Source organism: Etheostoma spectabile, chromosome 8, assembly GCF_008692095.1.
Source record: "Etheostoma spectabile isolate EspeVRDwgs_2016 chromosome 8, UIUC_Espe_1.0, whole genome shotgun sequence".
Taxonomy (NCBI): domain Eukaryota; kingdom Metazoa; phylum Chordata; class Actinopteri; order Perciformes; family Percidae; genus Etheostoma; species Etheostoma spectabile.
This window is the reverse complement of record NC_045740.1, coordinates 1203041-1215266: the sequence shown is the minus strand read 5'-3', so window position 1 is coordinate 1215266 and position 12226 is coordinate 1203041. Positions and strand designations below refer to the sequence as shown.

At 42.8% G+C, this 12226-nt stretch overlaps 1 protein-coding gene across 1 annotated transcript in view; it reads left to right on the top strand.

Annotated features, from left to right (window-relative positions):
* The window catches only part of st3gal2 (ST3 beta-galactoside alpha-2,3-sialyltransferase 2), a 58882-nt gene extending 47240 nt beyond the window's left edge, over positions 1-11642 (top strand). The window contains exons 4-9 of the mRNA XM_032522796.1: positions 185-244; positions 660-793; positions 3158-3337; positions 3536-3581; positions 5209-5328; positions 5460-11642. Coding sequence (XP_032378687.1) covers positions 185-244; positions 660-793; positions 3158-3337; positions 3536-3581; positions 5209-5328; positions 5460-5633 — 714 coding nt within the window. The 3' untranslated portion in view covers positions 5634-11642. The remainder of the gene's footprint in view (positions 1-184; positions 245-659; positions 794-3157; positions 3338-3535; positions 3582-5208; positions 5329-5459) is intronic.
* The last annotated feature ends 584 nt before the right edge of the window (positions 11643-12226 follow it).

Sequence of the window (12226 nt, the reverse complement as noted above, 5' to 3'; positions counted from 1 at the left end):
CACACACACACACACACACACACACAGGCACAAGCACCTGCTTATTTGCACATGAATGCTAGCCAGTGCATGCATACACACGTTCACGGGTACACAGAAAGTAACTAAATATAAAGTCTGTTGTCTGCAGAGAAGAAGCTATGCATCCTAACCATACCTTTTCTCTATTTCTCTGTCTCTCTAGATGTTACAGCCCCAGTTTAAACCTCACAGCATTAAGCAGGTGTTGCAGAAGTTGTTCCAGGTATTTTATATTATTAATTCATCTTTCCAATACCCTGGTACTTTGAAATTAGCCAAGTCATCACTTCACACTCTTGGGCAAAGGCTGAGGGGAACAGATAGTCTTTATTATTAGACATAACGGTTTTTCTTTCTCATTCTGACTCTCAATGCAGCTCAGTGCTTTCACATAAGGCTGTATATTTTAACATCTCAGTCTGGCTACTTAAGGGCAGAAGGCACTCATGTATTTTTCATTGAGGGTCTCAGGAAGAATTCACCTAAGTATTGAGAGCAGGATGTATTTTTACAATCAAGTCTGAGCTGCAGGTTAGGTTATTTTATATCTCTTGCTGTTCCAGTGCTACTGTCGTATTTCATTTCCTGTGTAGCTCAAATCCAGACTGCTTTGATTCAATCATGGCTGTCTGTCGCAGGTGATTCCCGGAAGGTCGCCGTACGGCTCATGGGATCCAGGACGCTGCCTGCGTTGCGCTGTGGTAGGGAACTCAGGAAACCTCCGCGGGGCCGGATATGGGGCGACCATTGACGAACACAGCTACATCATGAGGTGAGAGGGATGAATGCAATAGATAGACGGGCAAAGAGACAGAGACCGGAGAACGAACGCAGGGCTGTGTTAAATTAGAGCAAGACTGAAAGATCTGGAGATAGAGGAGAAGATTTAGACTGAAACTGAGATAAAGAAAGCAGGGGGAGGAGGATTGAGATTGCTGGAGAGAAGAGGCAAAGAGATTTCTTTGAGTGTTGTACATCTTATTTTGCTGTATTTAAGGCACGTACGTAGGAAGGGTTTAAGTGGTTGGCTATTTGTATGTGATAGAAATGTATTGGCGCATTTGTGTAACTATGTATATTTATTATATTTGTATAGGACTAGACTTTCTCTCTTTTTAAACTGATGTAAATTCTGCTTTTTATTCAGTTGTTTAACAGTGAGCATGAATTCAATAAACTCAAACTCAGAGATTTCATGTGAGGGAGAGCACTTTAGCATCACACTACGCTAGTATTTCTAAAGAAGCAGAGAGCAGATGTGTGTTTCTGACACTAAATTTAATCCCACTGTTCAATGCCGACTGGTTGACAGGGAGGTCACATGACTCGTGTGAGGTCACCATTGAGAGCTTTGTGTCTTGAGAAACTAAAGCGTATACATTGTGCCTCTCACATCCATGCAGAGAGGCATATAAATCCGTTTGTCCGAATCCATTCCCCCGCTCTTTTTCGAGCAGCAGTGATGGATCACAGAGCCTCATTGTTGTCTGTTGGCACGAACACACAGCTGTGTGTTGTTTCCTGGAGCGAGTGTGTGTGTGTGTGTTTGTGTGTGTGTGTGTGTGTGTGTGTGTGTGTGTGTGTGTGTGTGTGTGTGTGTGTGTGTGTGTGTGTGTGTGTGTGTGTGTGTGTGTGTGTGTGTGTGTGTGTGTGTGTGTGTTGTGGCCACGTGCCTGTGGCAGGAATGACTAGTATTTTTTGTTTCTGCGTGCTAAAAGCATTAGCATCCATTAGCGTTGCGCTCTCAGCAGACCTGTGTAGGCAGCCTCCAACTTCCATCTCATGTCACACTTTCTCATTGCTGTGGTTTTGATTCTCATATAATTTTATAATCAGCTTGGTCCCACTCACCACCACTACCCATCTCCTGTATGTCTGTCTGTCTGCCTTCTCACACTATCCTATCTGATTGATCACTGATATATGGGTAGGCTTACTCCGTGGCCTTTGTTTCAGGTGCACTTTCCCGTTTACATAAACAGCTCCTCCAGACAGTGAGTCACATCTACTGTAAACAGTAAAAGTCTGAAGTACTTACATACATTATGTAATAAAATCGTGTGCTGGGAAATGGGAATTGCTTGTCATCAGACTTGTTAAAGCTATGCATTGAACGACTGCTCTAACCATTTCTTTGTATTACCAATGACTCAAATGACTACAGCTAGGGTGAAGTGGTTTGCTGGTGGTGACAAACCCACAGGGAATTATCACCCTACTCTGCAGTTCCACTCTTTCAGCTGATTGTTTTGGTTTTACAGCCTGTAGCTTGTCCGTACATAATGTGATAGTTGAAAAAACACTGTCTAGTTTTGTATTTTGTTAAAGCAATCCCAATCGTCTTGGGCGGCGCTAAGCTCCAGATGCAGCCCCGGTGGCTCTGCAAAATAGTCTTTGGAAGAAACTAGTTGTTTGCACCCCGCAAAAGAATACCAATACAGCTATATTAAATGAAGTTAACTGTTCACACAACACAGTAACGTGAGCTATTTAAATTAGCTGGATACATGGTTACACGTAATTTGTTCTTACTGTATTTGTTCATATGGCCGTGTGTAACTTTGTCCAAAGCAAATCCCAGCAATCAGTCCCAAAACGTCCCAGTTGGATAGTTAATACCGTACACATATTCATCATTCCCTGAAAGAACCAAGCAGGCCTGCCTTGTTGCACGAACCAAATTTGCTTCAAAACTTGGCATCATTAGCATGTAGCTTGCGAGGTTGAAGGTGGTTGTTGTTTCCTGAAGCCGAGGGAGTTTGAGAAAATCAACACACAGAGCGGAAGATGAGTGACATCGAGTGTCAGGCAATTATCCTGAAAATGTACCTTTGTTGATCCAGACTAATTTAAGAAGAAAATAATTTTAAATTTTTTTGTTGTGCTGCCTCCAAGTGGACAAATTCAGGTTGAACACATTAAAAAGAAACGGGTGATCTAATTTCTAAATGAAAGTACTTATTTTAAAACCTGGTTCCAGAAACATTCAGGAATTGCAATCAAGTCAGCATGAAATTAGATCCTGTGAAACACTTTTGGGCTCCTATTTGCCTACAGTTGAAGGTCACACGTTGCCAGCTATTGAAATGTGACCTGAAGACGTGCATCTCTTATGCTGTCCCTCCCTTGTTCCCAGGATAAACCTGGCCCCCACTGTGGGCTACGAAGAAGACGTCGGCAGCCACACCACTCACCACTTCATGTACCCGGAGAGCGCCAAGAACCTGGCTGCCAACGTCAGCTTTGTCTTGGTTCCTTTCAAAACTCTGGATCTTGTCTGGATCACTAGTGCTCTGTCCTCTGGCCTGATTCGATTGTAAGAAGAGACACACACACACACACACAGACACACAGACACACACATACACACACACAGTTGTCATAAGACAGACAGTTGCTGGACTGGAACAATCTGTCAACTGTCAATCATCCAAAATTCATAGCTGCTGCAATCACATAGAGTGCTGATTGAATGGGTTTAATCAATTTCTCTCTTTCTCTCTCTCTCTCTCAGTACCTACGCTCCAGTGAAGCAGTTCCTCCGCGTAGATAAGGACAAGGTGTGTATTTTTAACTTCCATTTGGAAAAACCTTCCGCTCACTGGCAGTAATTCGCCGACACATACACATCTGCAGCCACACATACAAAGAGATCTCGCTTTGCTGCAATTATATCATCCCCTCCCCATTTTTGATGAGGGATTACAGTTAGATTATAAACCTTCCCTTTGTTTTAAATAATCTTCTGCTCGCGCTATAATCCATGAAAATAAATAAACTCATGCTAATCCCTGGCATGTGAAGACTGTAAATGTCATGGCCGGGTCAGAGACACAGCGTCTTTGGGCCGGTCTAAATATTTAAATTTAAAAGACTCAGCGTAGCCTAAAGCCCTGTTTGTTGGGGCTGAGCATCACCTGGAGGTAGATGATACATTTGTAATTACTGTGCATCAGGTTAACAGTGTGTTTACAGTAATCTCTCACAGCAATCACAACCTCTGGGAGTATTAAAATTGAATGTTGCAAAATCTTCTGTTGTTCGGTTGGACTCTTTGAATATGCTCAAGGTTGTCTTTCCTTTATTACTGTTTACATGGTCTGAGTGAAAGCTTTATGTGTGAATTCAAAGGAACTTGGATTTAACCAGACATAAACTAGGAATATTAGGAGGGAAAAAATCCCCATTTTGAGGATCTTAATGAAAACAAGACGGGGGATCCTTCCTGAAAAACAAGCGTGTAGTAAGAAATACACGATGGTTGGAGAGACAGAGAACAGGAGCGCTTCTTTTTGGTAGTGGTTGGAAAAAAATCTAGCAAGGTGCTCTGGTGCAGGGGTGGTCCATTAGCATCAGAACAGTGTGAAAACCAATCCCTTCTTGTTGAAAAAAAAGGCTAAAAAGCCTTTATTGATACGACTAATGCATAACAAAGAGTAAAAAAACCACAGCAACGCGTACAGGCCGTCTTCAGGGTGACTGACCAGGGGCACGTTTGATCTCTGGGCTACGGTTTCCTAGTTGAACAACATGTTTCCTCGCAACAGTGTGCAATTGCTTTTTATTTTATTTATTCCTTTTTTTTTAAGATTTGGGCATTTTTAGGCCTTTACTTATATAAGACAGATGAAGAAATGAAAGGGGAGAGAGAGGGGAAATGACATGCTGCATTGAGGAGTAAAGCTCTATATGTTGGCGCCTGCTCTACCAGGTGAGCTACCCAGGCGCCCGGTGTAAAACTGCTTTGAGATATGTTTTCTCTGGTTTATTGGCTGTGTCACAGGAGATACCCATCCAGCAGAGACTCGGGGTAATTCAAAGGCAGAGGGCTGGCATACACAACAGGGTGTTCAATGCACCCTCGTTTCAGTTTAAAAAATGTGTGTTGCTACGTTTTGTTGGGACTGACCGCGGCCCAGAAATGAGACACATATATATAGGACAAAAGCAGGAAGTGACATCATACGCAAACCAATAATATATAGTATATAGTAATAATAGTAAAATAGAACATAAATGACATATAGTTATAGTATATGAAATAGAATAAAGTCCCAAAGTGCTAAGTAATAGTGGAATTTTTTTTTTATTTATTTATGTTTGGGTGTGATTCTTAGTAAAAACTTTACAGCACGTAGTCAGTATTTTACAGTATTTCCCTTTCTGAGATTTCTGTCCTCCACCCAGGTCCAGATCTTCAACCCAGCATTCTTTAAATACATCCACGACCGCTGGACCAGACACCATGGGCGCTACCCCTCCACTGGCATGCTCGCACTGTTCTTTGCCCTGCATGTCTGTGACGAGGTCAGTTTCTTTCTTTTTCCGCTTTCACATGACCACATACTATAAATCCTTACATCATAATTATCCTGGGTAGCCACACATTTGTAATCACACACTTGCTCTCCAGCACTCACTCCCCGACTCTCCTCTAGGTGAATGTGTTTGGTTTCGGGGCAGACAGCAGGGGAAACTGGCACCACTACTGGGAGGAGAACCGCTACTCCGGAGAGTTCAGGAAGACCGGCGTCCACGACGCCGACTACGAAGCCCAGATCATCCAGCTGCTGGCGAAGGCTGGCAAGATCACCGTATTCCCAGGGAAATAAGCAGCAAATCACCCTGTGTATCCAATGGTCCAACACTGGTACAGCAACAGACGCTAGAGAGGCTGCTTTAACACGTGTTAGATATTCTCGCTTTCACTTCCCTGCTCCAGTTTGGGTTCCCAGTTTGAAGTAAACCAAAAGATTGCAGTACAGAAGGCAAGACGAAACGGTCACATACCAAACGATGTTATTGCAATCGCTTTCCCTCATATCAAGAAGTCAGCCACCAATTGAGGCTCTCATTGGAGAACATGGTGACTCTTAGGAACCAGGAAGAGGGAACACGTAAATCCAAATGTAGTTCTGCTCACTTAGTACTGACCTAAAAGGGAAGTTGAGCCTTACATTTTACAATAGAGTAATTGGCTCTTAGTAGTTTTTAAGGTTTTACCTCTAACGACCAGCGCAAGACCACAGATCTCAACTCAAGTGAAGGCTGGACAGCAGGAAAACTCAACCAATCACCACAAATACTGACTTTGACTGTGTTTGTGTGAGAGAGCCAGGGAGGGAAAGATCTGACATGCAAGAGTCCTACTTCTGGACTCGCCTTAGATGAGTGTGTAATACTCATCCGTTAACAAACGCACACTATACTACCTACTGAAAAGGCCACCGAAACAGCACCGTCAGCATCCAGGGGACTATTGTTCTACAGCCCTGTGATGTCGGACAGTAACAAAGTGTGTGTGTAAAAAATTACAGTTCTCACCCTCTGAGCATGAGGCGCCGTACTGCACGCCTGCAGACAAGTTTGCCACAACAGACAAACTGTGGAGCCATTAGAAACCATTGTGCGTTGAACACTTTGAGACACGAGGACTAATCTTACCCCGGGCCATGAGTTTCATGAGAAAGCATTGTTCTTCTCAAGTCCAATATGAGGCCAAACGTCAATTGCCGCTTTTCACTGTCATAACTCCTCTCATGTGATTTCGGCACCACAAGGCGGCGTTACAAGGACGCTGTAGAACGGTTGGTTATAAGACGATAGCTGTGTGATTGCTGTGAGTTCATATCGTCTGACTGTCCTCTGAACCCTGCGGGTCCTTACCAGGCTTAGCAAGGCCTCGACACCTTGCAGCACACTCACCGTAACATGATCAAGGCTTTCGCCTTTTGCCCATTCTGGCTCAGAGAGATCGCTGCGACATGAGCTTCAGCTCCTGTAGAGCCAGCCAATCGGGGGCTTAAACGCCACTGACGGCCACAGGCCAAGCTGCAGTCTACATCCACATCCAGACACAGGGAGGAGTGTTCTGGGAGGGTGTTGATTTGACTGCGTGAGACTCTAATTAGGCCAAAAGGCAGTCTCCTGGGATCTCGTGTTTGGATGGAAGCACGCTGGTTTCTGGACCGGAGTTTCATCCCCATGTGGTGTGTCAGGCTCTAATTTGGGAGACTGGAGACAGAGAGCTAGGGCATGAAGAACCAGTTGGACTAAGGCAGCATGAGAAATGCATCTTTTCCTCCACTGTTGTTAAGGATGAAAAGAAAAGACCTTGCTTCACAAACTTGCGCGTCTACACCCATTGGACTGGTATTTTAGTTTTTTGAAAGGACTGAGACAAAAAGGGACCTTGCTCTGCTTCTTTTCCCTTTCACAGACCTGCCTCCTGGATCCCAGTGGAGTTGGAGACTGTCAGGAGCATTTCGACCCAGATTAAACTCATATGATGGGGTGAAAGAAAACCCCAATGGATCTGGGAATTCTTTAACCTGTCAGCAGCTGAGCTTCATTAACAACTAGCCCTGGTTATCCTCTCAGCCAGTTATAACTTCAGCTATGTCTGGAGGGGGTGGAGCTACCAGACGCCTTAGACCTCCGTAGCACATACACTGCACTTCCCGTTCTGATATTCATGTTGATGGCATATCCTCCTACAGACTGCAGATTTCATTTGTTATTTTTTTTTCTTTAGATTTTCTTTCCCACCCAGTTGGCACGTTAATAGTTTTTATCATGATTTGGTATCTCTCAAATAATGCCTATTTACACATATATATCCTCCATTGTAAGTTCTGTACATCTTTAACAAGGAGGCACAATAAATCAGTCACGAAAGTGCATCTAGACAGGATCGAAAAACAGAAACGTCTGTGGAAAACAGAAAACGTGTGCCATGGAGAGGAAGGAAAATGGAAGTATTTGTTTGGAGGCTGTAAATCCATCCAAAGAAGCCGTTACGGAGATGTGTTTATCGAGAAGCAGCTGGTGGCTGATTAGAAGGAGTACTCAGGGTTCCTACCAGGCCTGGAAAATATAGAGAAGTGGTGATTGAATAAGTCTTTCAAGATGCGAAGTAATATTTGTACTGTCCCACAACACCAAACTAATGTTTTTATGGGTCTGAGTGATAGTTGGTCAGTATTAATGACTCAACAGTTACTTCATGTTGGAGCTCTGGCTTCTAAAAGTCACTTCCCAGACTGTACTCTATTTAGTATTTATGTCAGACAAGGAGTAATAAGTATTTGTTGGAGCTCATGGATACACACAATGTGAATGTTAACAGAAACACAGAGCACTATTAAGTTTTGGGGGGGGGAGAAAACATTCCATTATTTATTTAGAATTTAACACTTAGAGGTGGAGGTGGTTTGATCATTGAACGACCCACCAAATGTAATCAGATTCAAATAGCGCAAACGTTTGATTAGTGCACAGAAATACGTGACATTTCTTTCTTCCATCTGAGCCCCGCCCACTTCAAAACATTACAAAGAGCACAGACAAAAAACATAAAATACAAAAACTGACCAAGTGTTTTTGCATTGAGAATCCAAGGGCTCACAGAAAGAAGTACATCCAGAAAAGGGCCTTAAATGTTCCTTTAAAACTATGTGAAAAGGTGGTGTATTGTTTTAGTGACTCAAAACACTTGCCACCTCCCAAAATGGTTAGAAAGACAGCTACATTTGTGAATAGAAGCTGTGTAGGATTGAACCACATGGCAGTATAAAGCTCATTCGTATGAAGTGTTTTTTTGTTCAACCATTGCTCCTGGTGAGAAAGGTTTGACGTACACACGACCTGGAAAAACACATACACACACACACACACGCACATAGTGAGGAGGGTTGGGGTGCCATACTGCCCCCAGCAGGCGATGGGAAGGACTGTGCCTCCTCTGATATCAGTTCTGTTGCTGTATTATTGTCTATCTTGTGTATTATTGTTGGAGGATGCTGTGTAAACACATGTGACTCTGCGTTATATGCCTTCAGTGTTTTTATCCTACTTTGCACATAACAGATTTTATAGGATGCTTTAGTGTTTTGCTGGCTCACTTTAAGAGTCAGTGTGGCTGAATCTGGACAAATTCTTTGTTTTCTTTCGCTCGGTCACACACACCAACACACACACACACACACACACACGCTTCTGTGCCTTGCCCTGCTGCTGGACATATCTCGCCTACAGTTGCTTCATTGGCCACGCACATGCTACCTTTGCTTTCTTTTTTAGTCACACAAACAAACATGTCTTTTGGCTGAGAGCTGTGCCTTCTGAGCTACACACACACACACAAAAACACACACACACACAAAAACACACTCTGCCTTCTGCTCGGGGTACAGACACCACCCATTTTTTACTTCTTACTGCTCTGTGCACTCACACTATAGGCACATCAGGAGAAGTTTTTGAACATAAAGTAAATACTTTTGAGGCATTTCTAGCTTTTCTAGATTACATAGTGAAGGATGGCTGGAAAGCTGCCACCCCGAGAGGGCCATCTGCTTGATTACAGCCCACAGTGTTGCAGGTACACCTGTCCTGTTTCTGTGTATCCATTTTCATCAACACAGAGACTATAGAAGAGATGGTGAAGATGACAAAGCATCTGAAGGTTTAAACATATCAGTGTGTGTGACGCTGCTTTTCGTGGTTCTGTTTTCTTGGAGTTGTCAGCTGCTGTGGTCTTGTGTTATTGATGATTATTTCCCAAGATGCTCCCTCCAACTTCAAAATGAATGCGTAAATTGTTTTGGAGTCTCTGGCAGCAGAATAACACATTCCTATCACATTCTTGCAGCCTGCAGCCTGTGAAGAAAAGTCTTAATAGCCGACTGTGCCCCCAAACACGGCAAGACCCTGTTCCAGCACTGAAACTGTTATCAGCATCCTCAATTTGTCACCGTTGTAGACCAGAACATTGTGATCAGATGGGGGAGGGAGCAGGGTGATCCCTCCTTGCTGTGCTAGCTTAAATTAGAGTGGAGGTTTTACAGTACATGACACAGATCTGATAATGTTCCCTGTAGCATTTCTGACCCAAAGTAGGCCTTCTCTCCTGACGCTGACCCAATACACACATTTTAGGTTTTGTCTTCTTGAGTTAATTCTCAAAATAATTGGAAGAAGCACCAGTTTTCAGGTCAACGTCTGCACTGTGACTGTGACAGGAACATCAAGAAATAAAGAGCTGCATCGGTTGAGAGCATGTTGGGAAATTCTTCATTGTGACAGTCAGATGTCCAGGGAGCGGCATGTTTTCTCAGGTGAAATCTGAGTGCGTGGTTCAGTCCTCTGATAACAGGGACAGAAACAAGTCAAATAAAAGCTGACTTGAGTGTTAGGTTTTGGTCACAACTTTAACTGGACTGATTTTCTTTCTAGCATCACTATGTAGTAAATCTGTCTGTTCTACATTGCTGCCGGTGGAATCCAGGTTCCTTTCACATCCAGGACTATTTTTAAATGGTTTTGTCTCACACACTGTGCTGAGGTATATTTCAGCAATATCTAACAATATTAGATCACCTGAAGATGTTACAGAGCCTTTTACGACTGCACAAAGCAGCCAACACCAACCACTGGAGGTTATCATTTTCCTGGATAAAAAAAGGAGGCTCATTAAATTAAATATTTGATGGGGTAATTAAACAAGAGTTTTTTGTGGAAATGAGCACAGTGAAGGATGTGAGGTTTGATATGCTATACAGATATTCTCCCTCTGACATAAACACAGCTATCTACATTTAAACAAATAGTTGGACATTTTGGGAAACCACCTTTTATAGGATTAAGGTGAGATCACGCACACATGAGTGGAATCAATCTATTCACCTTACTCAGCAAGAGAACAAATACGCTTTTTCCCCAAAATGCCAACGTATATACTTGCTATGTTAAGTGCAAATTGGGTTGTATCTTCCTTCTAGTCGTGGTAGCCTAGTTAAGGCTTTATTACTTCATAACATATTAATCAGAACCTCATTACTGAGCTAGAGTTAACAAAAAAAATCAGAATATTTATTAATTTGCAGTTGTCTGGCAGGAAGAAAACCGTCCAGGCCATCTCCAGCTGCAACAGAAAGTAATCACAGCTCTTGTAGCTGGGAAACAATTTTTATAGCACTCACATCTCCTCAACCTGTTTTTTCTCTCCAGTTGCTATGGTTAATTTGGCTGCAGCCCGGTGTCATTCTGTAATGGAGAATAGGTTTCTGCAGCAGGGACAGAACTTTCACTCACTGAGAAAAATCCGGCCCGTCCAGGCGGTTGGCAGAGTGTTATCGCCTGCGACTGTTACCAGCGTGCTGTTCTGTTCGAGGCTGAGGCGAGGACGGCCTCCGACAGCTCTCTGTCAGTTCACTAGTCTGCATTAAACAGAAACAACTCTTTAGCAGCAGTCCCACATATCAGACTGTCGCTGTGGATTGTAACACCAACACTCATACCTCTGTCAGCTGTTGTGCTAGTATGCTCAAGTATGAAGTGTCAAGTAGGATTAAAGGCTGCTTAGTGAATACATCTGCCAGCAAACTTACTGCTGACTCATGAATCAGATTCTGTAGCTTTAGAGATTGAATTGGTGAAATCTTTCCATGTGGCTGGTTTCATGCTGTCTGGATCCGTCATCATCTAGTACCGGCTTACTGTCGCATTCGTCAGCAGGACTACCTTTTGGATGAGGTAGTACACATGTATTTACTACACTGAAACATATGTGATCCAACTCTTTGTATCTTATGCTATTGTGCAAATAAAAGCTTCATGAACATGAGGTAAACATCTGATGTGGTGTTTGTGGAATTATGACTTTGACTGTTTACACTGAAACAAACCAAGCTAGGTTTCAGACAAAAGGTGTAGAATAAAATCCTGAAACTTGATTCAAGTTGGCACTGATATGTTGCTGAGCATATAATACTGTACTTATGTTGTATTCTTTCAGATAGGCTTACAAACTGGCATATTTCCATTTCGTGACTTCATACTTCTACATTTTATACATAAAAACATGATCAGTTCATGAAAAACACACTTCTCTAAACATATCAACAGTAAATGAAGTTATTAAAATCAGCACCACCTTGACACGTGAATGAATCTAATATTTAATTGAAAAAAAGTAAATGTTTTGGTTCACTCATCGTCATTGTTTTTGGAAATGCTCTAAAACACAGCTGTGCGCTTCCTGCCCAGCACCAAACGGCTGACGAAGTACCTGGTTAACGTCGTGGGACATTAAGCTGAATAACTTCGTTTTCCTCAGGAGTTACGGAAGACTAAGGCCAACTAGAAGCAGTTGATGTTGGACTTACTGCAGGACATTGAAATGCTAAAAGGTGAAATATTATGA